We start from the raw sequence: 27,799 nt of genomic DNA, 5'->3' as shown, positions 1-27,799 counted from the left end.
CCTGATACTTGAATGCTTCATATTACAATAAACTAACCACACTCTAGCGACATAATACAGGTATTAATACAAGTAGGTAGGTTGAATTGATGAATGGGGGGAACTAAGCATTTTTTTTTTCTATTCCATCTTAATTAGCTTTAATTGACCACATATGAGGATTTAATATGGGATTTATTATGGGACAGAAAAAATCTCTCTAGTACTTCTGCCCTCTGGGGTTTGAGTTTGTTACTCCTGAACTCCTGATACTTGAATGCTTCATATTACAATAAACTAAACACACTCTAGTGACATAATACAGGTATTAATACAAGTATTATACATGTATTAATACAGGTATTAATACAAGTATTATTGATATTAATAATATAATTATTATTATTATACCAGCATTTCACTTGTGCTTGGATACCCTCAGAGTAATAAAAAAAAAAAAGATTCTCAGTACGCCATGATTGGACTGCCTGCTTCATGTCCGAAACTCTGGCTCTAGGAAACACCTTTAATGGATCAAATATGTAGAAATGGCATGGATCAGAAGTTCTATTACAAGTCCCAGTTTGACTTGAACACACCTCATACCATAAGTATGTGACGTACACTAAGGATGAATAAATATATAGAGAGAGAATACTCTGGAGTGTCGTTTTTGTCTTGAAAAAAGAAAAAATGTCAGGGGACAGTCAAATGTCATAATAGATATCAAATGTTCAAATAGATATTAAAAAATATATTACTTTTTTACGGATTTTTTTTCTCTCTCTAAATGTTACACATCGCATGTACAACTTCTCTAGTGATTTTGCCCTCTGGGACCTGAGTTTGTTACTGCTGATCTTCAGGCAAATGAAGTGGTCATGCTCGAGTGGCTTCATATTACAGGATTCTAACCGCACTGTGACGTCATATAGGTACCGAGCTTATTTTTATTATATAAAGCTACACATTGGTTAACTTTCCCCACTTTTTGTATTGGGTTGTGCAATTTCCACATAAGCACGAGTACTGACTTGGCCCCGGAGCCCACAGCATGGTGGCGGTGGTTGTGGTGACGTCACTGCCCGGGGTTTCCATCTCCGCTGGCTCCGGTTTGAGTGTGTGAGCTCGCGACGGCGTCATGGCGGCGGCCGGCTGTTGTAGCACTCACGGCTGAAATGCCTGCTACCTACTTCGCGGTTTTTTTCCCTCATTATTACGAAAATTCAAACGCAGACATTTTTCTTGGAAGTCGGGAAAGGGGCACTTAAAAACAGAAATTGGCTCGACGGAAAAAGTTGCTGTGTTTTGGACTGCTCTCCACACACACACAGGGCGCTAGCTTAGCCGCGGTTAGCCGCTAACGCTAACTGGGAGAGGAAAACAAGAAAAAAGGACGTCGGAGTTTCGGCTCCGGAGCCGACTGGCGCCCGCTGGAGCCAGGTAACCACCACACAAAGCAAAACCATGCTCAACTCTTTATTATTTCCAACTGAAGTGCTGTAAGTTTGAACTTCAGTCACATTACAACGTTCGACTTCTTTATACATTTATTTATTGTGCAGTTATATATATATATATATATATATATATATATATATATATATATATACAGTAGTGTCGCGGCGTGTATTTTATGAACTTACTCTCTTGACCATCATTGCTCAGGGGGACTAGCGTTACTGAGAATATCCTGGTGATGCACTACAGGAATTAGCATTAGCCACAGCACTCCCGTAGTCAAACACTGTTTTTATAAAAGCGTTTACCTTACAGATTTATTCCCTGCTTGTTTTTGTTTGAGATAATAGGAGCTAGAGTCAGAAAAGTCAGCTAAGTTACTTCTCGGAGCCAAAACTCTCTCTAGGTTTACTTAGCCGTTAGCTTTTAGCTTAGCATACCCTGCTAGGTGGCTAGTTAAATTTAGACATAATTTTGGTCTGTTTTTTCAGCGACTTATAACTGCTTGCTTTGGTTCGTTTCTATGTGTAAGCTTAATTAATATTTAATTACGTGTTTATTCATTTACGTAGACCTTTTGCTATTTTACACGTTCACGATGCTAAAGCATTGTGTTAGCAAAATAGCTAGCACGCCGCACTCATTGGCAGTGCTTAGCTAGTTAGCTGTGTTTAGCTAACGCAACTTTTTGTCAAGAAAACACGGTTTTGAGCATTGGCGTGTTAGCTCAGTCGGCTAGGCAGCGAATGATAGGTTGAGTTTAAAATGTACCGCGAATTGTAAAGCTCACTTTGGTGAAAGTAAACTGCATTCGTGCTAAGACGGGAAACTACATCGTTTTTTTAAGTTTAGTGTTTAAAGCGCTGTGTTAGAGCTTGTATAATCTGATTTGTCGGCTTTGCTCGGCATGGACATCCCCAGGGTGGGTGTTGCTGCTATGCCCGCTGAATACAGCGCTCTGCTCCGGCGGCATTATCCAGGATAGCCCCGCTGCTTAGGCCTAACAACAGGCCTGTGTCGCTGTACACAAGACACATCCCTCTAATGCTAGCCGCAAATATTTATTTACAATTTTTTGATGTAAATAAGTGAAGCGTGAGTGCATTCTGTTTTTTTTTTTATTGTAGACATTTTTATTTTGCCTTCTGTCACTGTTCATTTATTTCCTAATGTTTCTTGTATTCACTGTGTAAGCTGGAGTGTTTTAATTCACTTTCATTTACCAAGTTTTTGGTAAAATATTCTTTAGCTGTGAAGTATAGTTTCAGTTATCACTTGGTTATAAAAGGAACGGATTATGTAGGCAGCATGATTATGTAATCCTGCTGTAAGACAAGTAAAAATAAGCTTACTCGTGTGTGTTTGTCTTGATTTAAAAGTAATAACCATTTTATTCTTTTCCTACAGGTGAGCTGCATCATAAAATCCTGGAGATTTAGGGTGTTTAAGGACCAGATCAGGCCAAGTTGCCAACATTGGTTGTATTGGAGATCCAGTTATTTAAACCACAGCCATGGATGGCCACAGTGAAGATGAAAGTGTAAGCAACAGCACTGGAGAGTCCAGGTAAAGAAAGTTATATACTTATTAAGTTTTACATCAAATATGGCAAATCATTGCTGTTGTTTTGAATGTGGTGAGATTAATTTGAAGTAGGACTCTGGACTGGTTGACAGCTGAAGATTAACTGGTGTCTCATCAGGGGCCCTTCTGCATTTGCTGTTTGTGATCGATGTTTAACTATGTTCCATAAAATGCCTATACACAGATATATATTTCTTTTTGAGGTTGGTAGGTGTGTTCATTTATAGCTTCTAGTTGTGTGATATCCATGGTCTGTTTTAGTAAAAATTATTCAATTATGCATCTAAATAGTTTTTTGTATGTGTGCGTTTAATGTGTTCTAATAGCTTGCATGCAATATAATTTGTAATTTAAATGTGCACTTTTTAATGCAGTTTACAATATGGTAAGAGAAATTAGGTTTAAAAATCTGCTGGTGTCCATCTCTTTGCAAATTTGAATTAATTTGATTTCATTTTAAGTGACACATAAATGTAAAAAAAAAAGAAGAAAAAAATCGGTTACTAACCATGACAAGCACATGTGGCTCTGTTTGCAACTTTATGACAAACCGTTGTGTGTTTGTTTCAGTAACTCGGACGATGAGTCTGGATCTGGTTCCGGTTCCGGCTCAGGTTCCAGCTCCAGCAGCAGTAGCTCCAGTAGCAGCCAGTCAGGGAGCAGCGACTCAGGAAGTGGTTCAGAATCGGGCAGCCAGTCTGATTCTGACTCTGAAAAGTCCAAGGGCAAGAATGGTCAGAACAACTCTGCCAAGATTGATTCTGCAGAAGTAAGGCTTAGCTTCATTTAGTTTGAGAGATTAAACTAAGGTCTCATTTTGTGGTCACAGATTACAGAGAACATAGAGTTCAGTGTTTTCCTAAAGCATCACAGAGTGTCTGATGATTGAGGTCATTGTTAACTGTTAATATGAATGTTCCAGGTTATCTTTACAAGGCTTTTTTGGAAATTGGGGGAGTGGCAGTGAACATCTATTAGCATTATGTAAATGCTAATGCATCCATTGCTGGCTTCCATTTATTGTAAACCTTGCTGAACGTTTCCAGTCAGGATATACCTTTTAAACTAAAGGCTTTAAGAGAGACTTTGCATTAAATATGTAGCCTGCACCAGTATTCACTAAAATATTCCTACTTTTCTTGTTGCAGTTTTGGAAGTCTAATCCCAGTATCCTGACAGTGCAGAGGTCAGCAATGCTCAGGAAACAGCAGCAGCAACAGCAGCAACAAAGCTCCTCAAACAGTGACTCAGATGAGGTAGATTTTGCACAACAGCATTTCATATTACTTCATATTCAGTTTTGCTTTTATTATTTTGTTTTTGGCTCTTTTTGTTTTTGTTAATGCAACATTAAAGGTGATGTGTTCTCATTGTGTTCACATCTATATAACTGCATATTAAAGAGTTGAAGTGTTGTACACGAGTTTTGGATTAATAATGACATTCCAAAAGCAGAGTGAGTAATTCTTGAGTTTACTGTTAAGGAATCCTCCAGTAGTGATGACTCAGATGATGACTCGTCAAGAAAGCGAAGGAGTAAAGGGTGAGTCCAGGCTTTATTCACTAGTAAATCCGCAGGTTCTTGGTATTAGGATATTTCTTAGTCATTGATAAACTGTTGAACGAATTTTTTTTTTGTTTGTTTGTTTGACAGGACTGGTTCCGACTCGGATTCTGGGTCTGGCTCTGGATCTGGTTCAGGGAGTGACTCGTCAAGTTCTTCGCCTGAGGAAGAGGCGGAGAACAGTGAAGAGTCTGTTTCAGATTATGAGCCCAGCCACAAAGTTAAAAGCAGGAAGCCACCTAACAAGTATGTCAATATGTCACTTCTTTTAAAATTGTCTAGTTGTTGTTTTTCTTACATAGAATAGTTTTTGCGCTTTCCATCCTATCAGTTTTGCTATGTCAGTTGTGTTTCCTCCTCTGGAACACACAGTAAAGTGTTATTAAAGAAATTTTATAATTTTTCATAGAAAGTTTCTCTCAAACATTTAAAGCCAGTCCTTATTAGTGTCAAATCTTTTCAGTGTTTATCACTTTTAATAGCCGGTAGCCAACTGAAATGACTGAAAATAAAGTTCACAGGTGTGTGATCTTGATATCTATCTGAAACAGACTAGCTGAATCTTGTCTAAACTGATTAATAGCATAGGATAAAGTAATTCTGTGTAAATTTGTGCCAGGAGAAAATGGGAGTTAGGGGTAAGACAGTTAGTGCGCATATAGATGGAATACTTCTATGTGTCACATAGTGGTGGTCATTGTCTATTTGCTTTTCTGAACTTTCAGGGCTAATGCCAGAAATGGTAAAAAGAGCAAGGTTTCTAAAAAGAAACCTTCGGCCTCTTCATCAGACGAGGACGATGACGACTACAAAAAGGCCCTAGCAGGACCTCGGAGACAAGCTACGGTGAATGTTAGCTATAAAGAGGATGAGGAACTGAAAACAGACTCTGATGACTTGGTGGAGGTCTGTGGGGAGGATGTCCCACCCCCTGAGGAGGATGAGTTTGAGACTTTGGAAAGAGTGATGTGCATGAGAATAGGACGAAAAGGAGGTAGTAATTTTAAAACAAATTCGAGGTTTTTCCATTAGACAAATACTGTGTAACTTGTATTTTATTACTATTCTGTTTGTTTAAGGGGGTCCTTGGGGGGAAATCAAGTTTGTTAGCTGCATATGTGCACAAAATGCATCCCTTAGCTTAATTTCTATTTATTACAGCCACTGGGGCCACCACCACAGTCTATGCTGTGGAGGCTGATGGAGACCCTAATGCCAACTTTAACCCAAACAAGCAGACAGGAGATGTGCAGTACTTGATCAAATGGAAAGGTTGGTCACACATTCATAACACCTGGGAGACAGAGGAGACACTGAAGCAACAGAATGTGAAGGGTATGAAAAAACTGGACAATTTCAAAAAGAAGGAGCAGGAAAAAAAGAAATGGTAAGGTTTTTATATTTGGTTTGATGGTATGTCAAGGCTATCTGATTGATTGTACTGGGGACTCCGGAGACATTAAAATTATTATTTTTTATTACCTCAAAATGCAGGCTCAAAGCAGCTTCACCTGAGGATGTGGAATACTTTAACTGCCAGCAGGAGCTTATGGATGACCTGCATTCACAGTATCAGCTTGTGGAGAGAATTATTGGTAAATAGATATGATCTATAATTTTGTTTATTAGGTATTTGCATGCTATTTGGGTCTGACCTCAACTCTATATTAATCCACATAACTCCATTAATTTTGCCAAGGCCATTCAAATCAGAAGTCAGCAGCAGGCTACCCAGACTACTTATGCAAATGGCAAGGGCTTCCATATTCAGAATGCAGCTGGGAAGATGGAGCACTTATCGCTAGAAAGTTCCAGAAATGCATAGATGCGTACATGAGCCGCCACCAGTCCAAAACAATCCCCTTCAGAGACTGCAAGGTAACAGACCAAAGGCTAGAGTGCTCTAAAGCCAAGCATATTGAAATTTTAATAAATCTGTGTGCTGCAGTCTTGTTTTAATGGCTCCATGCAGTAAAGGAATGTGCACTCTTGATCAGGTTTTAAAGCTGAGGCCACGGTTCATGCCTATGAAGAAACAGCCTCATTATATCGGTGGTGAAGGGCTTGAGCTTCGAGACTACCAGCTGGATGGTTTAAACTGGATGGCCCATTCATGGTGCAAGTATGTTCACCTATGTTTAGTGTTTGCTATAAAATGTGTGTGATGACTGGATAGTGTTTTTTGTTACATAGATAAATCGGTTACATTGAGTCTTTTGTGTATTAACCAGCATTTGAGTAAACAGACCACACTTTAATTGATTAGTTACAGTGGTGTGAAAAACTATTTGCACTACTTCTGTGTCAGGTAGCTCCTATTTAAGTGATTTATTAATTGAAACAAGTGTGGCAGTAATCAGGCCTGGGGGTGACTACAGAAATTGAACTCAGGTGTGATGGGTTTCATAGAAACATTTTGTGTGACAAACATGCAAAAGAATAAGTAATCAGGAAGGGGGCAAATAGTTTTTCACACCACTGTATGTCTTTATTAGTTCAAGAAAATTTTATACTAATGCTTTAAAGAGCATTGATTGTCATATGGTTAAATAAGGAGAATGATTTAAATTCAAACCGTGTTTTCAGTTCTCCAGAATGAGAGACTTATGTAACGTACAAACTGTTTTGGACTTAAAATTGAACTATTTATGAAAAACTTTTTTCTTTTTTGTTTGCTGTGTGTGATTTATTATTCATGATAATTATGTTCTTCTGCCAGAGGGAACAGTTGTATTCTAGCAGATGAGATGGGCCTTGGAAAGACCATCCAGACGATTTCCTTTCTAAATTACCTGTTTCATGAGCACCAGCTCTATGGACCGTTTCTTTTGGTGGTACCCTTGTCTACACTCACCTCCTGGCAGAGAGAAATCCATCTCTGGGCCCCACAGATGAATGTGGTTGTCTACCTGGGTGACATCAGCAGTAGGAACATGGTAAGATGCAAACTAATTGGATGCTTAAGTCAGTGTGAAATAATGTTGTGTTTTTTATATATATATATATATATATATATATATATATATATATATATATATATATATATATATATAATTTAAATTATTTGGGATTAGTAATGTGTACGAATGGTCGTATTTTAGCATTTAAATCACATTTATTCAAAAATTAAAGCAGTGCAGATATCTCATTTAAGCGAACATGCATTCCAATCTAATTCGCACTGCTTAAGCTGTCTGTTATTTGGAAATATCAAGGCTTTTTAAATAATGATTTCTGTTTGAAACTGTGTTAATATTTGTTGTACTGTTCTCCTTTAGATCAGAACACATGAGTGGATGCATGCCCAGAACAAGAGGCTAAAGTTCAACATCATTCTCACTACATATGAAATCCTCTTGAAAGATAAGGTTTGACATCAGCTTAAACATCTACCTCATTTACTCCTGTTAAGTTCCTTAGGTTCTTTTATATTTTAATTTTAAGTGTCCCCAGTTTAAACACTTATACAGCAATTGAGAGGTAAAGTTTTATACTTGGCTGCTGGGTGTTTCTCTAGTCATTTCTAGGGCACGTGAGCTGGGCATTCATCGGTGTGGACGAGGCACACAGGTTGAAGAATGACGATTCCCTTTTGTATAAGACCATGATTGACTTCAAGTCCAACCACAGACTCCTTATCACAGGAACACCTCTGCAGAATTCCCTCAAAGAGCTATGGTCACTTCTCCGCTTCATCATGCCAGAGAAGTATGAGCCCATTGCAATATTTTTGCTAACTAAAAAAACATGACTCAAACATGAATTTCCTGTTTAGTTGTAAAGAGTTAAAATTATTTTGCTTCCCATTGTTGGTTTTACAGCTGTGCTAGGGTTTAATTAAGGCTTTTGCTTTTCAGGTTTTACTCATGGGAACGGTTTGAGGAAGAGCACGGTAAAGGCAGAGACTCGGGCTACACTAGCTTGCACAAAGAGCTGGAGCCTTTCCTTCTACGCAGGGTCAAGAAAGATGTGGAGAAGTCACTACCTGCAAAAGTGGAACAGATCCTTAGAGTGGAAATGAGTGCCATCCAGAAACAGTACTACAAGTATGAAGCATTAAGTGCACCCTTCACTACACTTTTGCTTGTCTATTAAGTAAAGTGATTGTACATTATTAGCTTTCAGATTGCTTTGTCAAGCGGTTATGATTAAGAAGCTACATTATTTTTCATAGGTGGATCTTGACCAGAAACTACAAGGCACTCAGCAAAGGCACCAAAGGAAGCACATCTGGTTTTCTGAACATCATGATGGAGCTCAAGAAGTGCTGTAATCACTGCTACCTCATCAAACCACCAGAGGACAACGACTTTCACAACAAAGCAGAGGCCTTGCAGGTAATATAAAGAAAGGAGTGAATTCTTAGATTAACTTTTATAGAATTCTTTATTCCAATTTTATGATATTAATGCAGTTAATATTTAGGAGCTAATCCCTTTATTTTCCGGGGAATTGTTTTGGTGTCTAATTTCTGTCTTGTTAGTCGTTGTATGAAACATTTTTCAATATACATAGTTTGTACGATTTTTTTTTTTTTTTTTGTCTTAAAAGTAGGAAAAGCTCAATTTATTTTTTTGGTCAGTGCTTCTAGATATTTATCAATAGATGTCAGGGGGGAAGATGGATAGATGCTTTTTATTGATGCTGAAGGACATTCGAGAAATTTCAAGTATCAAACCATAGAAAAAAAAATGAAATCCTATGTTTTGTGTAGCACTTAATCCGCAGTAGCGGCAAGTTGGTACTTTTGGACAAGCTCCTGGTGCGGCTGAAGGAGCGGGGACACCGTGTGCTCATCTTTTCCCAGATGGTCCGGATGCTGGACATCCTTGCAGACTATTTGAAGAGTCGCCAGTTTTTATTCCAGGTAACTAGAGTCTGATTTTGTCCTCCAGTGAAGTAATTCACTCACTTAAAAAAAAAAAAAAAAAAAACATTTGGAATAATCTGCTAATAAGTTGTTTGCCTTGCAGAGGTTAGATGGTTCTATTAAAGGAGAGATGAGGAAGCAGGCGTTGGATCATTTCAATGCAGAAGGATCAGAGGTATGTGCATGAATTCTGTGGGTTTTATTTTTTATTTTTTTGTACACTATGTTGTGTTGTCAGACCAGACATTAACATCTTTGTTTTATTTTTGTTTGTTTGTTTTTTTTCTCTCTCGTATTTTTTAAATATCCAGGACTTCTGTTTTCTGTTGTCCACACGAGCGGGTGGTCTGGGCATTAACTTGGCTTCTGCAGATACTGTCGTCATTTTTGATTCCGACTGGAACCCTCAGAATGACCTGCAGGCTCAAGCCAGAGCTCACAGAATAGGGCAGAAGAGACAGGTAAAATAATGCATTTAAAAAAAAAAAAACAGTTTGCTCAAGATGGGTATAAAAGTTATTTCAAATAGTTTATCATAAAAACAAGATAAAAAAAATTCAAAAACAAGATAAATATTTTACTATCTTTTTTTGAGTGTTATGTTTTTGCTATGCAGTTAAACCATATACTTTTTTCCCCCCGAGGTAAATATTTATCGTTTGGTGACTAAGGGGTCTGTGGAAGAGGACATCATTGAGCGAGCCAAGAAAAAGATGGTGCTGGACCACCTTGTTATTCAGAGGATGGACACTACAGGGAAAACGGTCCTCCATACTGGTGCTGCTCCTTCCAGGTAACTTTACAGCTCAGTATTACTGGTTTGTTAGAATTCCCATAATTATAATTGAATGGAACTTCAAGGACTAATATTCTATGGGGCTGATGTGAGGGATTCCAACCATAATTGTGGTCTACACTGCAATGTCTCAGGGAAAAAATTTAAAATATACTTAACCTACATTAGGAGGTCATCAGAGACCCCACTTTGAGAACCACCCTTGACAGTACAGGTTTAGTGTATATTTAGATTTGTTTTTTATTCTTTGTTTTTTAAAGCAGTTCTACTCCTTTCAACAAAGAGGAACTGTCTGCTATTTTAAAGTTTGGTGCCGAAGAACTTTTTAAGGAGCCAGAGGGAGAAGAACAAGAACCCCAGGTGTGTTAATTTGCAGTGGCATGTAAACCACAAAACGGCATAAAATTGTTTAGACCAAGTTAAAATAAGCGTGATGTATATTAATTTGTTTTTGTCTGTAGGAGATGGATATTGATGAGATTCTGAAGAGAGCTGAGACAAGAGAAAATGATCCTGGCCCATCTACTGTAGGAGAAGAGCTCCTCTCACAGTTTAAGGTCTTGTTAAATAAAATCTCTTGTGGCATGGCATTATTCTGACCACAACAATAGCCTGAGTTTAGGGAGGCATCAAAACTTGCTTTAATCAGTTGTTCTTTGCTCCTCCAGGTGGCAAACTTCTCCATGATGGAGGAGGAGGATATGGATGCAGATGGCAACCAGAAGACCTGGGATTCAATCATCCCAGAAGAGCAGCGGAGAAGACTGGAGGAAGAGGAGCGGCAGAAGGAGCTAGCAGAGATCTACATGCTGCCCCGCATGAGGAACTGTGCCAAACAGGTTAGAGGGAAATTCTTACTACCTCTGCATCAGTGGATTTGGCTAAAACCAGAAAGGCTTCTCTATCATTGCATGTCATTTATTTATGGATAGAAAGATCTGGGCAGTGTGCAGTATTTATTTTTATTCAAGTGTGTGTATACATTTTGGTTAACATTATAAATGATGCAGATGGATTATCTGGTTGAAAATGGGCTGTAAATTTGCCTGGTTTTATTTATCATTAAAGAGATGGACCATTTCTCATGCTATTTACTTAACTGATGGTGCAGTAATTCCCAACTCTTGTCATTTTAATTATATTACACTTAGCCAGTCAGTTTATAATACCTGCCATGTTTTGATTGGTTGGAGACCGCCAAGAAAAGAAAGCTATATAAGACAAATAAAATATTAGTGAAAATCATTTTCAAGGCCCAAAATTCCATGCCAAAGGATCTTGCTTGTCTTCACTTTGATTACATGAGGAAGGCATAATGTTGAAACTGTTATACATAAAAGTATGTAAAATTGAGTTTCTGTAATGCTGATGTATTACTATATAAATATTTGCCTAATTTTTAGATAAGCTTTAATGGTAGTGAGGGCAGGCGGAGCCGGAACAGAAGGTATTCTGGCTCAGAAAGTGACTCTGGATCAGACCGAAAGAGGCCCAAGAAGCGAGGCAGACCACGAACTATTCCTCGAGAGAACATCAAGGGCTTCAGTGATGCTGAAATACGACGGTAAGTGTTACTCCCTGTTGCCTAAAAACTTGAAACACTATAGGAAAATAAAATGTTTTCAAGCTCTTTCTTAAACTTATTTAAATAGCATAAGATTTATTCCACCCTTTTTTTCCCCCTTCTACATAGGTTTATCAAGAGTTACAAGAAATTTGGTGGCCCATTGGAAAGGTGTCTTTCTTATAATTTTAAAATAAATATGTTTGCACAGTTTCTACCACATCCTTTCCTTTGCCCTTACTAAACTTTATGTAACAGGCTGGATGCTATTGCCCGGGATGCTGAGCTGGTGGATAAGTCAGAGCATGACTTGAGGCGGTTGGCAGAAACTGTGCACAATGGCTGCATAAGAACCCTGAAGGAAAATCCATGTGGACCAGAAAAAACCTCAGGTATATAGATTATGAACTGATTATGTGCAGTTCGATGATCATGTGATAACTCTTCATTAATTAGTGGTGGATTTCTGTGTACGTTGGAGAACATGATTGTGTAATCTATGTTTACTTTTGTGTTTTTAGGAGGCAGACGAGGAAAGGTGAAGGGACCTACCTTCAGGATCTCAGGTGTTCAAGTCAATGCTAAGCTAGTAATTTCACATGAGGAGGAACTGGCCCCTTTGCACAAAGCGATTCCTGCTGACCCAGAGGAGAGAAAGCGGTACCTTAATTTTTATTTTCATAAAAATTTGTATACATAATTGAAAAGATTTGCTTGTTCATGATTGTTTTATTTTAATTATTATTATCAGTTCTTATATTCAATCTTTAAATAAGTAGACTTTTGTCTGCACAGGTATATGCTTCCTTGCCATGCAAAGGCAGCTCATTTTGACATTGATTGGGGCAAAGAAGATGACTCCAGCCTTCTTATTGGAATTTATGAGTATGGCTATGGGAGCTGGGAAATGATTAAGATGGACCCAGACCTTAACCTCACCCACAAGGTACAAAATACAGTGCTTGTTTTTTTTTTTGTTTTTTTTTTATCTCGCTAGAAATGTTTATTGCATAAATTTAGGAACACTAGTCTTTGTTTTTATTGTAATTATAATCTGGTAAATTATTACTGCTTTAAACAGCTTTTACCAGACGACCCTGATAAGAAGCCACAGGCCAAACAGCTCCAGACACGAGCCGACTACCTCATCAAATTACTTAGCAAGGACCTTGCCAAAAAAGAGGCCCAAAGGCAAACGGGCACGGTGAGAACTTCTTTTTGTGCTGAGTCAGACTTAACAATGTGTTTTCTCGATACTTGCTTTTGTACTCAATGCTTCATTTAGTTTTAAAGCATTACGTGTGTGTGTGTGTGTATACACACAAGCATTTGTTTTTTGGTATCCTTTTCTTTTTTTAAAATATTCATGCATATTGTGATATTCCTCTGCAAACGATCAGTCATGAGATCAAAGCACTGACTTTTTTCGGGTGGCTACCATATTTAAAGATTGAGTTATGTATAAGGTCAAGTAGGGGGTTATTTATTTTTATCATGCATAGGTTGCAATAGAAATCCTTAATGTAATCCTTATCAATGGACGTCTTGGTCACTAACACTACTGCTAACCTACTAGGTATAAATGTGTATTCCTAATCAAAATGAGCCACCTTCCTAACATTCTATAACATTGTATAATCAAAATGTGCATGCTATATGATGAGTGGGAAGATAGCAGCCCACCATTATAAGATCAATTACCTGTGCATTTTTTCAGACTGGCCATTTTACCATGGTATTTAAAAAGTTTTACATATTTGAGCATGTCTTTTAGCATGTTTGAGGCTTAATAGATGTATGCAAAGCTGTTAACTTTTATTAAAAGTGAAAAAGCTTTAATCGGTTGCCCTGGCATTATACTGTATGTAGACATAAGGTGTTTAGTTTAGACAATTTACACTGTGTATATAAAATTGTTGTGGCAGATTATTCAGTCAATGTTCTGTAACATTGCTGTCATACAACTTATAAGCATTATAAATTACTAACACACTTTAAAATGCTGCAGTATGTCCCTGCCCCAAGATGGAAGAAAGTAAAACTAATATAGAATATGTGATTAGTTAATTGAGGTGAATGTCTCGTTCCTAACATGAATCATAGAGCACGCTTGGCTGTGCTGCCCTGTTAGTCTTTAAGTAGGCTATAAAATGATAGGAAGGTCAATCACACTGCCTTTTTGATTAACTTAAGATATGTATCATTGCACTTCCTATAGTGAGAAAACTGTGTGCCACAATTGGCTTGTGCTTGAGTGCACAGGAAGCCACTTCCCCTCCCTAGGGTGCCTGTGATATTTTTGCTCCCACCTTTTCATATTTTAATGGCTTGTTTTACCTTAACAGATTTATTGATGGAAGTTTTTTTTTTTTTTTTTTTTTTTTTTGTGCTGTAGGCTAATTCTCGAAAGAGGAAGCCACGTGGAAAGAAGAACAAAACTGTGAAAACAAAAGTGGAGGAAGTGGTGAACAGTCTGTCCTCTGCTCCTCCCTCAGAGAAGAGCTCAGAAGATGAGGATGACAAGGAAGATAAAAAGGTACGTGTTGATGTCCGTTATTGCTGTGCTGGCCGTTTTTATGTATTTTATTGTTAATTGGACTGCTTTATTTTCTCATGAAATGTCCATGCAGTCTACTAAAAATTTGTTTTACACAGTTTACCCTTTTTTTTTCCTATCTTTATGCTTAAACATATTTATGCTTTAAAGGAGTTTAAATTGGAGTGTATAAAACCAGACACTAAGACTGTTTGATCGCTATTTTACCAATCTTTTTACCAAGAGTTTATCTTGATCTTGTTTGCTTAATTTTTTAAAGAAGAAAAAGTTACATTTATAATTAAATAACCACAATCATTTGAATTTATTGGTAAGAAAGTTATTGTTTATTCAATTAAACGTTAATGTTGATAATCACTGTGAGATGCAAACATTATTATTTAGGGCGAAAGGTTGGAAACATTATTGTGGTGTCACATTTTCCCGTAACTTTCACAGGACTCCCCACCCACCAAGCCACCTCCCAACAGAAGGGGACGAGCTTCTGATCGGGTTATAGAGGAGGAGGAGGAGGAGGAAGAAGAAGAAGAGGAGGAGGAAGAGGAGGAGGAGGAGGAGGAACCAGAGCTAGAACCACTTGTCAAAGAGCCGGAGGAGGAGATAAAAGAGAGGGAGATAAAAAAAGATATCAAAAAGGAGAAGAAAGAGGAAGTTCGGGACAGCAAAGAGAAAAAGGAATCCAAAGAGAAAAAGGAGAACAAGCCGGTGGAGCCCAGAGTAGAGGAGTCTCCCACAGACAAGGTAATTCAAGATAATATATATTTAAAAAAAAATTACTTTATAAAAATGTATAATAACTTACTGATTGTTGCATAAGGATAAGGTTAGAGCCTAAAAATCTTTATTTACCTTCTCGTCTTGTTTTTGTTTGTTTCAATAAAAACAAAAAAACAGACGCCTGAGATAAAATCTGAAGTTCGGGAAAAGAGCAAAAAGGTAGACACGCCCATCCATATTACTGCTGGAGGAGAGAATGTTCCGGTCTCTGAGGAATCTGAAGAGCTGGACCAGAAGACATTCAGCGTGGTGAGTCACAGCTCACTGTACCTATAACAGCATGCAACCCCATTTAAAGCAAATTCTCACACTTTGATTTGTAGTATTTATTTAGATCTAATGGAGGATGTTTTGATTAACATTTACCTATAATCAAGAAACTAGGCTACTCTTGCTTGCCAGTGCGTTTAATTCACCAACACTAGTAAACTAGTTATAAGTAAGATTATCTGTGTGTTTTACCAGTGTAAAGAGCGCATGCGGCCGGTGAAGGCAGCCTTAAAACAGCTGGATCGTCCTGAGAAAGGTCTTTCTGAACGTGAGCAGCTAGAGCATACTCGGCAGTGCCTAATCAAAATTGGAGACCACATCACAGACTGTCTAAAAGAGTACACCAACCTTGAACACATCAAGCAGTGGAGAAGGTGCGTATACTTTTCTATAGAAGTTACTTGCATGTTGCTTGTTGTTTTTAAATATGGAATTAAGAAATTTAGTTAGAACATGTAAATAAACCTTCGGCTTGTTTTATGACAGAAATCTTTGGATATTTGTTTCCAAATTTACGGAGTTTGATGCAAGGAAATTGCATAAACTGTATAAGCATGCAATCAAGAAAAGACAAGAAAACGCTCAGGTATGTTCTTTCAGAAGCACTGTATTAGGTGAAATGTAGTTTAATGACTGTTTTATGCACATTCAATGTACTTATGTTTCATATTTTTTGAGTTACAGTATTTTGTTTTTTCATTTCAGACAGCGGACCAAAACACTAGCACTATAAATACACAAGCCTTTAGACACACAGGTATGAATCTCTCGTTGTGTCCACATTTACTCACATTTATTTGCAATCTAATTGAAACATCATCGAAATCGCAATATATTTAAATATAATTTTATTATTTATTATAATTATTTTTCTCTTAAAAAGTGTTATGTTGTATAAAATGTCACTGTGTGTGTATATATAAAATGTTTGTAAGAATGTGTTTGTGTAAAGAAAGAAATAAAGCTGACAAAAAAATGGTAAAAGCACTTGGTAAACATTTGAAATGATGTTTCTCTTTATGTTTTCAGACATTGAGAGGTTAAAGGACTCTCAGCAGGATGAGAGCAGTAGAGACAGCTACAGTTCAGACAGACACCACTCGTCCTCACGCAGCCACGAGCCGAGCAAAGAGCGCCACTCTGGCGATTCGTACAGGAAAAGCTCTGACTCAAGGAAGAGACCGTACTCGTCTTTCAGCAATGGCAAAGACCACCGAGATCGAGACCACTACAGAGAGCGCCAGGACAGCAGGTCAGTTATACGCATCCTGCCAGAGAATTACACTCGTGTAGATTAAATGTGCTCATGCTTCTTGCTTCAAATTGAAGTTTTACATTTTTCATTTAACACTGCCATCATATTAATTCTTGAACAATTAATTTGTTAATTTTCACAGATAAAGCCAGTTTTGGCAGTGCTATTACATCTTTAAATAAATATATATCCTGTAAATATTTATTACAGTTCTTACACATTTGAATGTGGGTGTGAAGTATTATGCTCACTTATATAGAAAATTTTGATCTGATGGCCCTTAATCTGACTGCAATGTTTGTAAAAAATGTTTAATTACTGTCTTCTTGTACCTTCCCACAGATACTACAACGACAGCAAACATAGGAAACTAGACGATCACCGTTCTAGTCGAGACAACTGGTCAGACAGCAACAACAAAGAGCGTGTACACTCGGAGCACCGTTCCCACTCGGACCATCGCCCCAGCTCAGACTATAGCCACCACAAAGCCTCTCGTGACTACCGCTATCATTCAGACTGGCAACTGGAGCAGCGTACTTTAGGTAGCGGGCCACGTTCTCCTCGAGACCAGAGATCACCCTACGACCCCCGATCGCCCATGGGCCACCGGTCCCCTTTTGAGCACTCTTCTGAGCACAAAAGTACACCCGAACAGGTTTGGAGCAGCCGTAAGACATAGCGCTCGATCAGCCATAGATACAAAAGCAGGAAATGCCTTATGGGACTTGTGGCCGCTGTACTGCGCACCTGAGCTTTTCTTTGACGCTTGGGGCAGATCTCTCCTCCAGGATAAGTTTAAATAATTGGGGAGTGAACACAAATAACATATTTTTGTATTTAATAGTCCTGCTGCACCATTTCCTAGGTGTAACAGTTTGAGGTTTCATTTTTAATTATTTTTATAAAGTGACTACTTTTTTTGGAGGGGGGTTAGGGGTGGGTTACACATAAAAGAATCCTACACACTCGTGTTCCACCACTGCCTGTGACACTGGATTCTGGCATTGACTTAACACATTTGTAATGCAGCTCTTGATTTAAAACAGAAGTGTTTGAACAGAGGAAACTATCATAATGTACTGTCTGGATACTGGGCTAAGAGTAAAAGGGTCTCTTCTGAGCAGCCTGAAGGACTGGGGTTCACCTTCCAAAGTTACCTCGTTTACAGGTTTGTTGTTTTGTTTTTTCATTTTTTTTTATGTACGTTTGGTTTCACTCATGTGACCACCATGCCGTCATTTTGTCTTTCTTTGCATCGTGCTTGAATTATTTAATTCTCAGCTGTAACATAATCTGGATTCTGTTTCGCACGCATCTGAAAATGTCATTTTCGTAAAAAAAATTGTACTACTGTAAATTATTGTATAAAAGTAAATTGAATGGGCTTTTTCTTCTCAGGCTTTTTTCTTTATACTAGTCGTTCCCTTTCCCCATCAACTCAGGCTTTTTTGTGTCAGTTGTATTGATTTTAACGTTTCTATGTCCGTAGGACAATTTATGTAAATTATGTTATTTACAGTGTAATTTGGGGAAAGGGGGAAACTAATCTGTCTATTCCTGTGAAAAGACTTCCTTCAATCCCAGATTTTTTTTCTTTTAAAATTCACACATTAAAGATGTCTCGAAGTTGTTTAACAAAACAAAAAAAGGAGAGAAAAAAAAGCCTCACTGAAAAACTAAACTGTGAGGAGGTGATTATAGTTAGAGGCACTTATGTGAAATTGAACTACTTTTCTTTTTCTTTGAAATTCCATCCTTTTCTTTTTTATATATATAAACATAAATGTAGGCAATAATGTAAAAATCTATGCAGCCCAAGTGTATTTCTGGTGAACGGCCCAATCAAGTCAAAATGCTGTTACAGTACACACTGTAAATAGATCTCTATATTTCAAATCAAATTTACACTGAAAATGCATGGATTTTTTTTTTTAAAAGGTAATTGTTTTATATAATTGTTTATAAAGTCATTAAACTCAAATCACTGTTTTCACCTGTAACATGGCTGTTGGCATCAGTTCACATCACATAAAAGGTTTTATTTGTTTGTTTTCCCCCTCCTTGCCTCTGTTTATACTTGTATTTGACTGGTACAAGTTTGGTTATAGTAACATCTTCAGCTCAAACTGTGATTGCCCTTGGTCCGAGTTATTCCAGTATGTCCAATATAAATGATTACATTACTTATGTAATTACTTTACTTCCTCTCCTGCATACATTAATATTTTTCCTTTCCAGTAAAGGTCCAATTTCAACAATTTTCATTATCCATCATATTAAATTGTCATCTTTAGCCCAAATGGTTCATTCTGCTCGTCAGGAAGATCTGCCAAACCAGTGCAATGATAATGTCGTGGATCAGTGAAATAGCTGCTCTGAATGTTACTTAAGATTGTGCTTGCTGTTAATTCTTGTGTTCAACAGGGTGATTCTTTACACTACATGAAGACCTGGACCCACAATAGTGTGTTAAAGCAAGTGGGCGGGACTAGCAGCACAGTTCGTTCCTGATTGGTCAGACACACCGCGTCATTTAAAACGCGACACCATAAACACAAAACAGCCGCCATTTTTTTTTCTTTTAAGAAAAACATTACAGAGTAGTTATTTCTTTTAAAATGGAGAAAACTGAGCCGTGGCACAACAAGGAGACGAAGACATTAATAGGCATCTGGTCAGAGGATGAGGTGCAGCGGGAGCTGGAAGGTACTGTACGAAATCAAAAAGTGTTTCAGAAAATATCGCAGCGCATGTGGGATCTGGGTTACAACCGCAGCCCTGATCGGTGTCGAGTCAAAATCAAGAAACTCAAACAGGACTACAGGAGGCTGAAGGAGTACAACAAGAGGAACGGGACGAACCGGAAGACGAATCAGTGGTACGATGCGCTGGACGCGGTTCTGGGTCGCGCGTGCAGGACGGAGAGCGCGTGCAGGACGGAGAGCGCGTGCAGGACGGAGTCCTCCGCTTCACTGCTGGAGGCGGTCATGAGCTCTAACGGCGTGGAGGACAGAGCGGACACAGACGAAGACGTCTTATCAGGTTCCAAAAAGTTTTTTTTTTTTCTTTCTGACTTTAAATATAACCTTTGCAGCTGTAACCTGCAACCTGTTTATTCCCTCAGTCTGTATTGATCACGCAGATGACAGGAGCAGAACCAGGATCAGTTCCCCAGTAACCCTTCCCCTGTCTCCTGGACTGTCCTCTCCTGCGTCCAGTAACATTACAGCTGAGGAGCCCAGACCGAACCCGCCCCGTGTCAGAGGTAAGATCAGCCCTGGATTTGGGGTGGTTCCTTAAGTCATAGCTCCCGCCTCAGGTCCGTGTGCATGGGTTCTCCTCATGCATGGTGGGTTTCCTCAGGGTGCTCTGGTTTCCTCCCCCCAGAACAAAGACATGCATATTACACTAATTTGCATTCCTAAATTGCCCGTAGTGTTGTGCCCTGTAATGGATGAGCAGCCCCCTCCGGGGTGTACGCCGGATACCTGCCCAAAGTCTCCTGGGATAGGCTCCAGCCCCCCGACCCTGCACAGGTTAAGCGATATATAGAAAATGAATGAATGAATGTCAAAGCTCTACTAAAATCATGCTAAGGTGCTATATGGATTTTAAAGATGAAAAAATACAGAAATGCCATTCTGACGAATTAGGTTATACAATATAGGGATTGTTTAAACTAGTGTTAGACATTAGGGTTTGAGATAAGACAAATATAACACCCTATTTGAGTACTTTTTTTTTAATGACCACAATATTTAGGATTGCAAACAAAAAACACTCGGCAAAGAAGCAGTGTTGCATTTAAAACTGAGTGTTTTCTGAGCAAAAATACAAGCATTTGAAACCATTTCTCTCACATATTAGAAAAATATTCATAATGTCATCTATTGTAGGGTATGAAAAACAGTGTAGATTTTAGTGTCTGGCATCATATATTTAACAGCGTTACACATTTGATGTTCAACAGAAGGTTGGTCATTCATTCTTTTTCTATGCTGCTTATTCTTATGCCTAAGGATATATATATTTTTTTCAATCACCCGGGCCCCTTTTCCAAACAGGTTGGAATCTGTTGCCATTAGAATGCCTGCAAGCCTTTAGGAGATTTTATTGCATAGCTCATACGAACTTGCATGTTTACATGTCTAACTCGGTCCAAGCAATGCACCATCACCACCAAGGTGACGATGCCTTAAACTTACACCATATACAGTGACATCAGCATCCAGGGCTTTTCAGAGGTCTTAGTCTGCTCAAAAGGCACACAGGTTGTGCAGCACACCCAGGCGGCGTTGTCTTTTTGGAGGCCTGAACATGGCACACAGGTTTTGTGGTGATGTCACAAGCGCTTGGGCCCGCTTATTGTTGCTTGCAACTATATATATTTTATCATACTGTGATAGTGACTGATTTTTTTAAGTAAATCATTAGACTGTCCTTGAAGTTCCCATGTCATTAGCCTGGTTACTAGTTAAACACATTGTGTATTTTCAATTTCTATGCAAAAAAACTCTATTGCAATCATAAAGCCCATTTTAACATTCGTTTAAATGCGTCAGTGCATATTTTTATAGATTCTAATTAGAAAACTTTTGTAAGTTACAAGACTAAATAACACTTCAGCTGTGAAATTACCTACTGTTAGTAAAGTTACACTGTTAGTTATGCTCCAGTCCCAACCCCAATTTCTGTATGTGCTCGTCTCCCAACATGGCTTACAACAGTATTTCCCGCTTTGTCATTCACTCTGCTCCACCCAACTACCCTGTTTCCTCATTTTCTCCTTTCCTGTTCCTCTTTTATTTAAACTGACTAGTACAAGTTACGGCTGTGTCATTTTCAAAGGTTTCCTGCGATCCGGTATGTTGGTCGTGTTAACCACATCACTTGTTTTTATGTGGTGTTACTTCTGAAAAGCTGTTGCAATCTGTTAACCAATCATCTTCAACAAGCTTTACCCACACTTCACAATATTAAAGTGACTATTTTTTGATTTTGTAGATTACAGTGTTCACCCCAGATGACTTTCACCTTGATGACTCGCCCTGTTTGTGGTTGTGTGCACCATTTATTTATCACATACTGTATGTTTCATCAGAAAAGAGGAGAAGAGGATACTCGAACCACATTGACGCTATGAGGGAGATCTTCCTTATGGCAGAGGATCGCGAAGACAGACGGCAACGAGTCCAGCAGGAATTTGAGGAAAGACGACTTCAGGTCCTGCAGGAGTTGGAACACTCAGCTGGAATTCGGGAGGCAGAGCTAATCAACACTCTGGCACAGTTTAACCAAGGACTGCTCAGTGTTATGGGACAACTAGTATCAGTCATGGCCAGCAACCACAGTCCTCAACCGCCACCTTAAATCCTTTTTTTTTTATATATATAATTGTTGAATGCACTTCCACATTAATAATTTATTTTTAATTTTTTCAGTACACACTTTCCAGTGTGCTTTATTGGAATCTTTGATTATAGCTCCTTTAGTTATTGTTCCTTTTATTGGGTACAGCTACCAATAAAAAAAAACAACAACTTTTTAGATACACAAATACTCGATTAGATCTGATGTAGGCAATGGGTCAGTTGCAGTCCATGAGTGACTCTTACACGGGAGTGTGTGTGGTGCTGGTACGAGGGTAAAAGGCTCAGCTGCTCGGTAGGTGCGCAGCTCATCTTTTACCATGTACTGCTTGTGTTCAAGTAGGAAAACACTAATGTGCAGTTACTCCAGGTCCAGTGTTGGAATCCTGAATAAGTTGGGAAAAAAACATAACAAAATTTCTATGGGTGTAACAATACATCTTTTTAAAAAAAGGGGGGGGGGGGACCATGTGATATCTGTAAATTTTCAATATCAGAATTCTGTAAACATACAGTTTGAACACCAGAGGTCCTAATCTGCACATCTCATGTGATTGTTCTTTTGTTAAGAGCTGCTAAGATTCACCTGCGTTATACGTTTATAAAACCGAACGACTGCGGTATATCGGTATATGTTATATTAACACCGTAACCACGCCTACCTATGGTGCCTGAGTAAGAGGCCACAGAAGTTGGGCTTTTTCACCGACTCTATATGGAGCTCTGTTTCTGTTACAGAGATTTTTTTTTATGTTTAATCCCCAGGTCAGATGCTTTATTTTATCAAAAAATACTTGTCATTTATTTATTTTAAAGATACAGTACATCTATAGTACGTTTAGTTTATAATATAAAGAATTAAGCAATTTTTAATTTATTTAATTTTATACAGACGGAAATACACATTTTGTATTATAAAAATAAAGTCTTTTCAGTCATGAGTTTTCTGCTTTCACATTTTGCCAGTGAGTTGTATCATGATTGGAGTGCATCATTACACCCCTAAAAATTTCAGCTTTTAAAAAAAAAATTGTTTATAATAGATTTAAATCCAGAGTCGTACAATTGTCTGTGTTTATATAATGCACCAGGGCATCTCGCACACCCACAGCTGCACCTTCAGCGTCTTCCTCCGGTGGCAATTCTACTAAAATCTGCTCTCCTGCAGCAGGAGGGTCCCATTCCTCGCTGTAATGTTCACAATGTGCTTCACATAAGTTGTGGAGGACACAACAGGTGAGCACCATAGTTTTCACAAGGTCTATATGGCTGTCGTTGCGTTTAAGGAGGCATCTCCATCGTCCCTTCAGCCGACTAAATGCCTTTTCGGCCACACCGCTTGCTTGGATGATTTTCTGGTTGTACATCCTCTGTTCATCTGTCAGCTGCCCAGTGTCTGGGAAAGGTTTTATGAGCCAGCTTTGCAACGGAAATGCAGCATTACCTAGAAGGTAGTAGCCAACATCAAGGCCGGCAACATTTTTGGTGTGGTTAGGAAATAGTCCTTGTCCTATGAGATCCCACAGCCCTGACACATGTAGAACTGTAGCATCATGCATACTGCCAGGGCTTCCTGCAAATACATGCCAGAAGAGCCCGTTTCCATCCACAACTCCTTGCAGTATGATAGAATGCCAGCCCATGTGGTTAAAATACTCAGCATGGTACTCAGTGGGGACGTTCGGGATATGTGATCCGGCGACAATCCCAACACACTGTGGAAGTCCATATCTCTGCTCGAAGATCAATGCCATTTCCGTAAGCTTGTCATCATTTGGAAACGGTATCAGTTCTGGCAAGAGTACCTCATTTACTGCTGTGCAGAATTCCCGAACGCATCGCCACACCGTAGTAACGCCAACGGCAAACAAATGTGAAACAAGTCTTAACTCACTGTTGGTGGTCAGCTTCCATAGTGCTATGGCTACACGTTTTTTGATCGGAACACAGAGACGGAAGTTGGTGTCCCGCTTCTCCATCGTTGTTCGCAACCTGTGGCAAAGATACAGAAATGTGTCTTCGGACATTCTGAAATGCTGGCTCCATTGCTCATCTGTAAAGTTGGGAACTACAACAGTCCACCAATCGTTTGCTCTTTGATGGACCCAAACAGAGGGTGGCCTCCGACGTAACTGATAATACAGCTGCATCTGAAACACAAGTCACACAAAATCTAACATTAAAAGAAAACAATTAAAATGTACCCACCTTTAATGAGGATATCCACCCTGAATGACTTGCATAATCAACAAGGAAGGGCAAAGCATTATCACGTTTCCAGCCAGCTTTTTGAAGTTCAAAGTGCTGCTCATGCAAACTTTTGCGGTCGAGTCAGAGGCTCTGTCTGCTCATATTTCCTTGTGGCACTTGCTTTTTGTTTTACCCGATATTTTTTAGCACTTTAGTTCCATAGTCCGGCCAAATCGCTCATCTGCGCTCTCCGTTCCAACAGATCACATTCTATCGTCTCCTAGATTGCCATCTAAGTGGGCCAAGTCTCTGCTGTAACTCAGTGTGACCATGTCCTATAGCTGCACTTGATTTCACACCTTCAGCTTTAATGCGCGCTGTCTCCAACACTGGATTCAGTATAGCTAGAAACCTATCTAAGCTATTACAGTGAAATCTTACTATTATCATCCTTGAGACCTTTTTTGTTTTTATTACATTTATATCACACCTGCAGGGTTAAGGCTTCGATTCCCGACCTCAGGTCTGTGTGTGTGTGTGTTTGCACATTCTCCCCATGCTTGTTGGGTTTCCTCTGGGTACTCCAGTTTCCTCTCACAGTCCAAAGACATGCAGATTAGGCTAATTGAGAGAGAGTGAGTGAGAGTGTGTGTGTGTGTGTTCTGCGATGAATTGGCACCCTGTCCATAGTGCACATCTCCTGGGATAGGCTCCAGGCGTCTGCAACCCTGAATTCAGGATAAGTGGTATAGATGATATATTATTAGATTATCAATTTCTTGTTAGTAACTGTAAAAACAAAGGAGTGTGTTTTTAATATGATCTTAATATTGATGAGGCGATGTTGAAAGATGAATGCTGTGTAAAAGCCCTCAAAGGACCTGTGTGTGTGTGTGTGTGTGCGCGCGCGCATGTTTCCCATCTCTTTGGATGCTGAGAGGAATTGGCATGCTCTCCATGTGTGTAATCCTCTGTGTGCTAAGCTTTCTGGGATAGGCTCCACGCCCCTGCCACCCAGTATACAGGATAAAGCGGTACGGAAAATGAATTAAAGAATAAATGAATAATTCCATTACAATCTCGTCGCGGGAGATAACCCACAACTTCTCACTGGGAAAATCCAAAAGAACAATATAAATACACAAATGTTGAGTGTTTTTTATTATTATTAATATTATTAATATTATTCTTTAATGTAGTATGACTCCTAACTTTAGAATAACCCTCATGCTCGTGTTTGTTCACGTGACTCCTCATACGCTTACGTCACGAGTTCGCATTCTTCTGCACGCGCACGGGGCTTAAATCACAGTCTAGGCTGCATTTGTGGGCTTTAATGAGGAACCAGAGTCACGTGCATGATAACCTGTACCCCGAGACCCCTCACGTGTTTACCTCAAGCAGATGCATGAGAGACTCACCTGTCTTTGTCTTCGTCTTTGGCGCCGTAATCTGCTGTTTGTCAAATTCAAAATCAAGTCTCTGATTCTTAATCTTCTCTTTCTGATGAGTCGGATCTCGGTCGATATAAAATCATTAACCAAACGACCGATTAAACATAAGAACAGAGCGAATCCGACCACTGTATCCATGCTGGTCTCTGTGCGTGTAGTGTAATGTAAACACACTGCGCGCTTTGATGACGTCAACGGGATATGGGCGGTCTTTGTAAAGTTGTACAGCACGCGGTTAGTACACGTTGGTCATTCAGAACGAGCCAAAAAAATATTAAAGCATAAATATGGGACCTGGGGCTACATGATAACACAACCTTAACGTTTGGGATATGTATAATATTATTTTCAGATTTTTATGATTATATATAATAAGGTCAACGATATATATCTAGAATTGTACAACACATGCATAATCTATCTGTTTATCTATCTATATTTGTATACACTGATCATCTATACAGCCCTAACATTGAGACCACCTGCCTAATATTGAGTGGATCCGCCCTTTGCCACCGTAACAGTGATGCACCGTGTGTTCTGACATCTTTCTGTTGGATCCAGTATTAACCTTTTTCTAAACTATTTTTTTCCTAGCTCTTCTACTCTAATCAGACTACTCGGTTCAGCCTTTACCCCCATGTGCATCAGAGAGTCTTGTCCAACCATGACCCTGTCGCCAGTTCACCAGTTTTCCTACCTTGGATCACTTTTGGCCCTGAAGAATACAGACCAGAAACATCCCACAGGAGCTGTGCTCTAACCCAGTCCTTAAGTCTTCACAATCTGGCCTTTGCCAAAGTTACTTTAATCCTTACGCTTGCTCATTTTTTCTGCTTCCAACACATCAGATTCATGAAGGGAAAAAAAGGGAAAATTTGCTGCCTAATATATCCCAATAACTTCCAACCACCATTGTAAGAAGATATTGAAAATGTAGCTAATGTGTGAACAGACCAATTGTGATGGCTAGAGGACTGGGTCAGAGCAATTCCAAAATTGCTGCTCTAGTGGGATGTTCCCAGGTTGCAGTGTTCAGAACCAAGGAAGGAAAACCAGTGAACTGGTAAGAGGGGGAAAAGGTAATACTGGATGTGATAGAAAGATGACAGAAAACACACTGCATTATGTAATGGTGGCAGAAGAGGGCAAAACTAAATACTAGGCAGGTAGTCATAATGTTATGGCTGATCAATGTGAGTGTGTGTATTATATTATATCTTTCAGACTGTAGTGAGATTTTTAACCACACCAGCACTACGCTGAATATTAGTTCATATAGGAAAATGTTTGATTTTATCTTACATAATATATTCTTTTTAAAGGAAAATCTTACCAAACTATAAATTTACAGTACTCCATTTTTACTATCTGTATTTTTAAAAATAAAAACTAATCATTAAGTGCCCTCTACAGGCGTAAAAGGGTATATGTATTCATTCAGGACAGAAAGGATAAAGTAACAGCCTCCACAAGTTCAAAGCGCAGCAAGCAGCATGCCAAGTTGCCACATCTACAGCCAGTCAATCCACAGACCCAGTGATGTGACTGTATTATAGACATAGAAACCAGCTTCAGCTCCTACTTTCCTGACCTTTTTGGGGCTAGTTGTATTGTACTCCATAATCCCAGACGGCTGGCACTCACATGCCTTCTGTTACTGTAAATAAATTGTTGTAGCAGATCCTAATCATGATCAGTGGTTATACATTTTACTTGGTGTTTTACTATATTTTCCTTCCAGCATGTTAGCTGTATGTTCAGAAAGAAACAGCCAGAGGCATATTTGCTGTGTAATCATTACAGTAAAGCCACCTCACATTCCTTCGTGAGTTAATGATTAAGTTCTGATTTCAGGTTACATTTATCGCATTTGGCAAATTTTTCTAGAGTGACTTACATGTATCCGATTTATATAACTAAGTAGTTAAGGGTTAATAGCTTTGCTCAAGGGCCCATCAGTGGCAGCTCAGCGGTGGGATTTGGTATTTAAACTCACAACCTTCACTAGTCCAACATCTTAAACTCGCAAAGACTACTGCCTGTGCAGGATACTTTGCAGTTCAGAAATGTCCATATGGATTTATTTCATAATTTCTGGTATCC

At 38.9% G+C, this 27,799-nt stretch overlaps 3 protein-coding genes across 5 annotated transcripts; 2 read left to right on the top strand and 1 right to left on the bottom strand.

Annotated features, from left to right (window-relative positions):
* Positions 1–1,097: 1,097 nt before the first annotated feature.
* Positions 1,098–18,064, top strand: chd1 (chromodomain helicase DNA binding protein 1). 2 transcript variants are annotated; one of them, XM_053515888.1, is made up of 37 exons: positions 1,098–1,422; positions 2,848–3,006; positions 3,595–3,793; positions 4,173–4,280; positions 4,509–4,567; positions 4,679–4,834; positions 5,314–5,582; positions 5,750–5,975; positions 6,083–6,183; positions 6,288–6,466; positions 6,586–6,710; positions 7,308–7,524; positions 7,867–7,956; positions 8,106–8,296; positions 8,446–8,634; positions 8,763–8,925; positions 9,303–9,455; positions 9,562–9,633; positions 9,770–9,919; positions 10,103–10,251; positions 10,518–10,614; positions 10,716–10,811; positions 10,923–11,093; positions 11,658–11,818; positions 11,948–11,989; positions 12,077–12,210; positions 12,340–12,478; positions 12,614–12,764; positions 12,900–13,022; positions 14,214–14,354; positions 14,814–15,116; positions 15,270–15,401; positions 15,618–15,796; positions 15,909–16,008; positions 16,128–16,179; positions 16,452–16,674; positions 17,020–18,064. In XM_053515888.1, exons 2-37 carry the CDS (start codon positions 2,954–2,956, stop codon positions 17,357–17,359), a joined length of 5,433 nt encoding a protein of 1,810 aa, XP_053371863.1. In that variant the 5' UTR covers positions 1,098–1,422; positions 2,848–2,953; the 3' UTR covers positions 17,360–18,064. The 2 variants fall into 2 exon arrangements, with proteins under 2 accessions (XP_053371863.1, XP_053371862.1); XM_053515887.1 differs by having other exon boundaries at positions 10,515–10,614.
* A 136-nt stretch (positions 18,065–18,200) lies between these two features.
* Positions 18,201–22,623, top strand: LOC128545534 (zinc finger protein with KRAB and SCAN domains 2-like). Of its 2 annotated transcripts, none has more exons than XM_053515891.1 (3): positions 18,201–19,722; positions 19,823–19,945; positions 21,782–22,623. In XM_053515891.1, the coding sequence occupies exons 1-3, from the start codon at positions 19,299–19,301 to the stop codon at positions 22,048–22,050; spliced, it is 816 nt and encodes a 271-aa protein (XP_053371866.1). In that variant the 5' UTR covers positions 18,201–19,298; the 3' UTR covers positions 22,051–22,623. The 2 variants fall into 2 exon arrangements, with proteins under 2 accessions (XP_053371866.1, XP_053371865.1); XM_053515890.1 differs by having other exon boundaries at positions 19,805–19,945.
* Positions 22,624–23,083: 460 nt separating this feature from the next.
* LOC128545533 (uncharacterized) lies at positions 23,084–25,849 on the bottom strand. Its single transcript, XM_053515889.1, has 2 exons — positions 25,661–25,849; positions 23,084–24,199 (listed from the first exon to the last, which is right to left on the bottom strand). Exons 1-2 carry the CDS (start codon positions 25,829–25,831, stop codon positions 23,084–23,086), a joined length of 1,287 nt encoding a protein of 428 aa, XP_053371864.1. The 5' UTR covers positions 25,832–25,849.
* Between the last annotated feature and the right edge of the window lie 1,950 nt (positions 25,850–27,799).

Source organism: Clarias gariepinus, chromosome 17 (genome assembly GCF_024256425.1).
Source record: "Clarias gariepinus isolate MV-2021 ecotype Netherlands chromosome 17, CGAR_prim_01v2, whole genome shotgun sequence".
NCBI classification, from domain to species: Eukaryota; Metazoa; Chordata; class Actinopteri; order Siluriformes; family Clariidae; genus Clarias; species Clarias gariepinus.
This window is presented reverse-complemented; position numbering and strand designations above follow the sequence as displayed.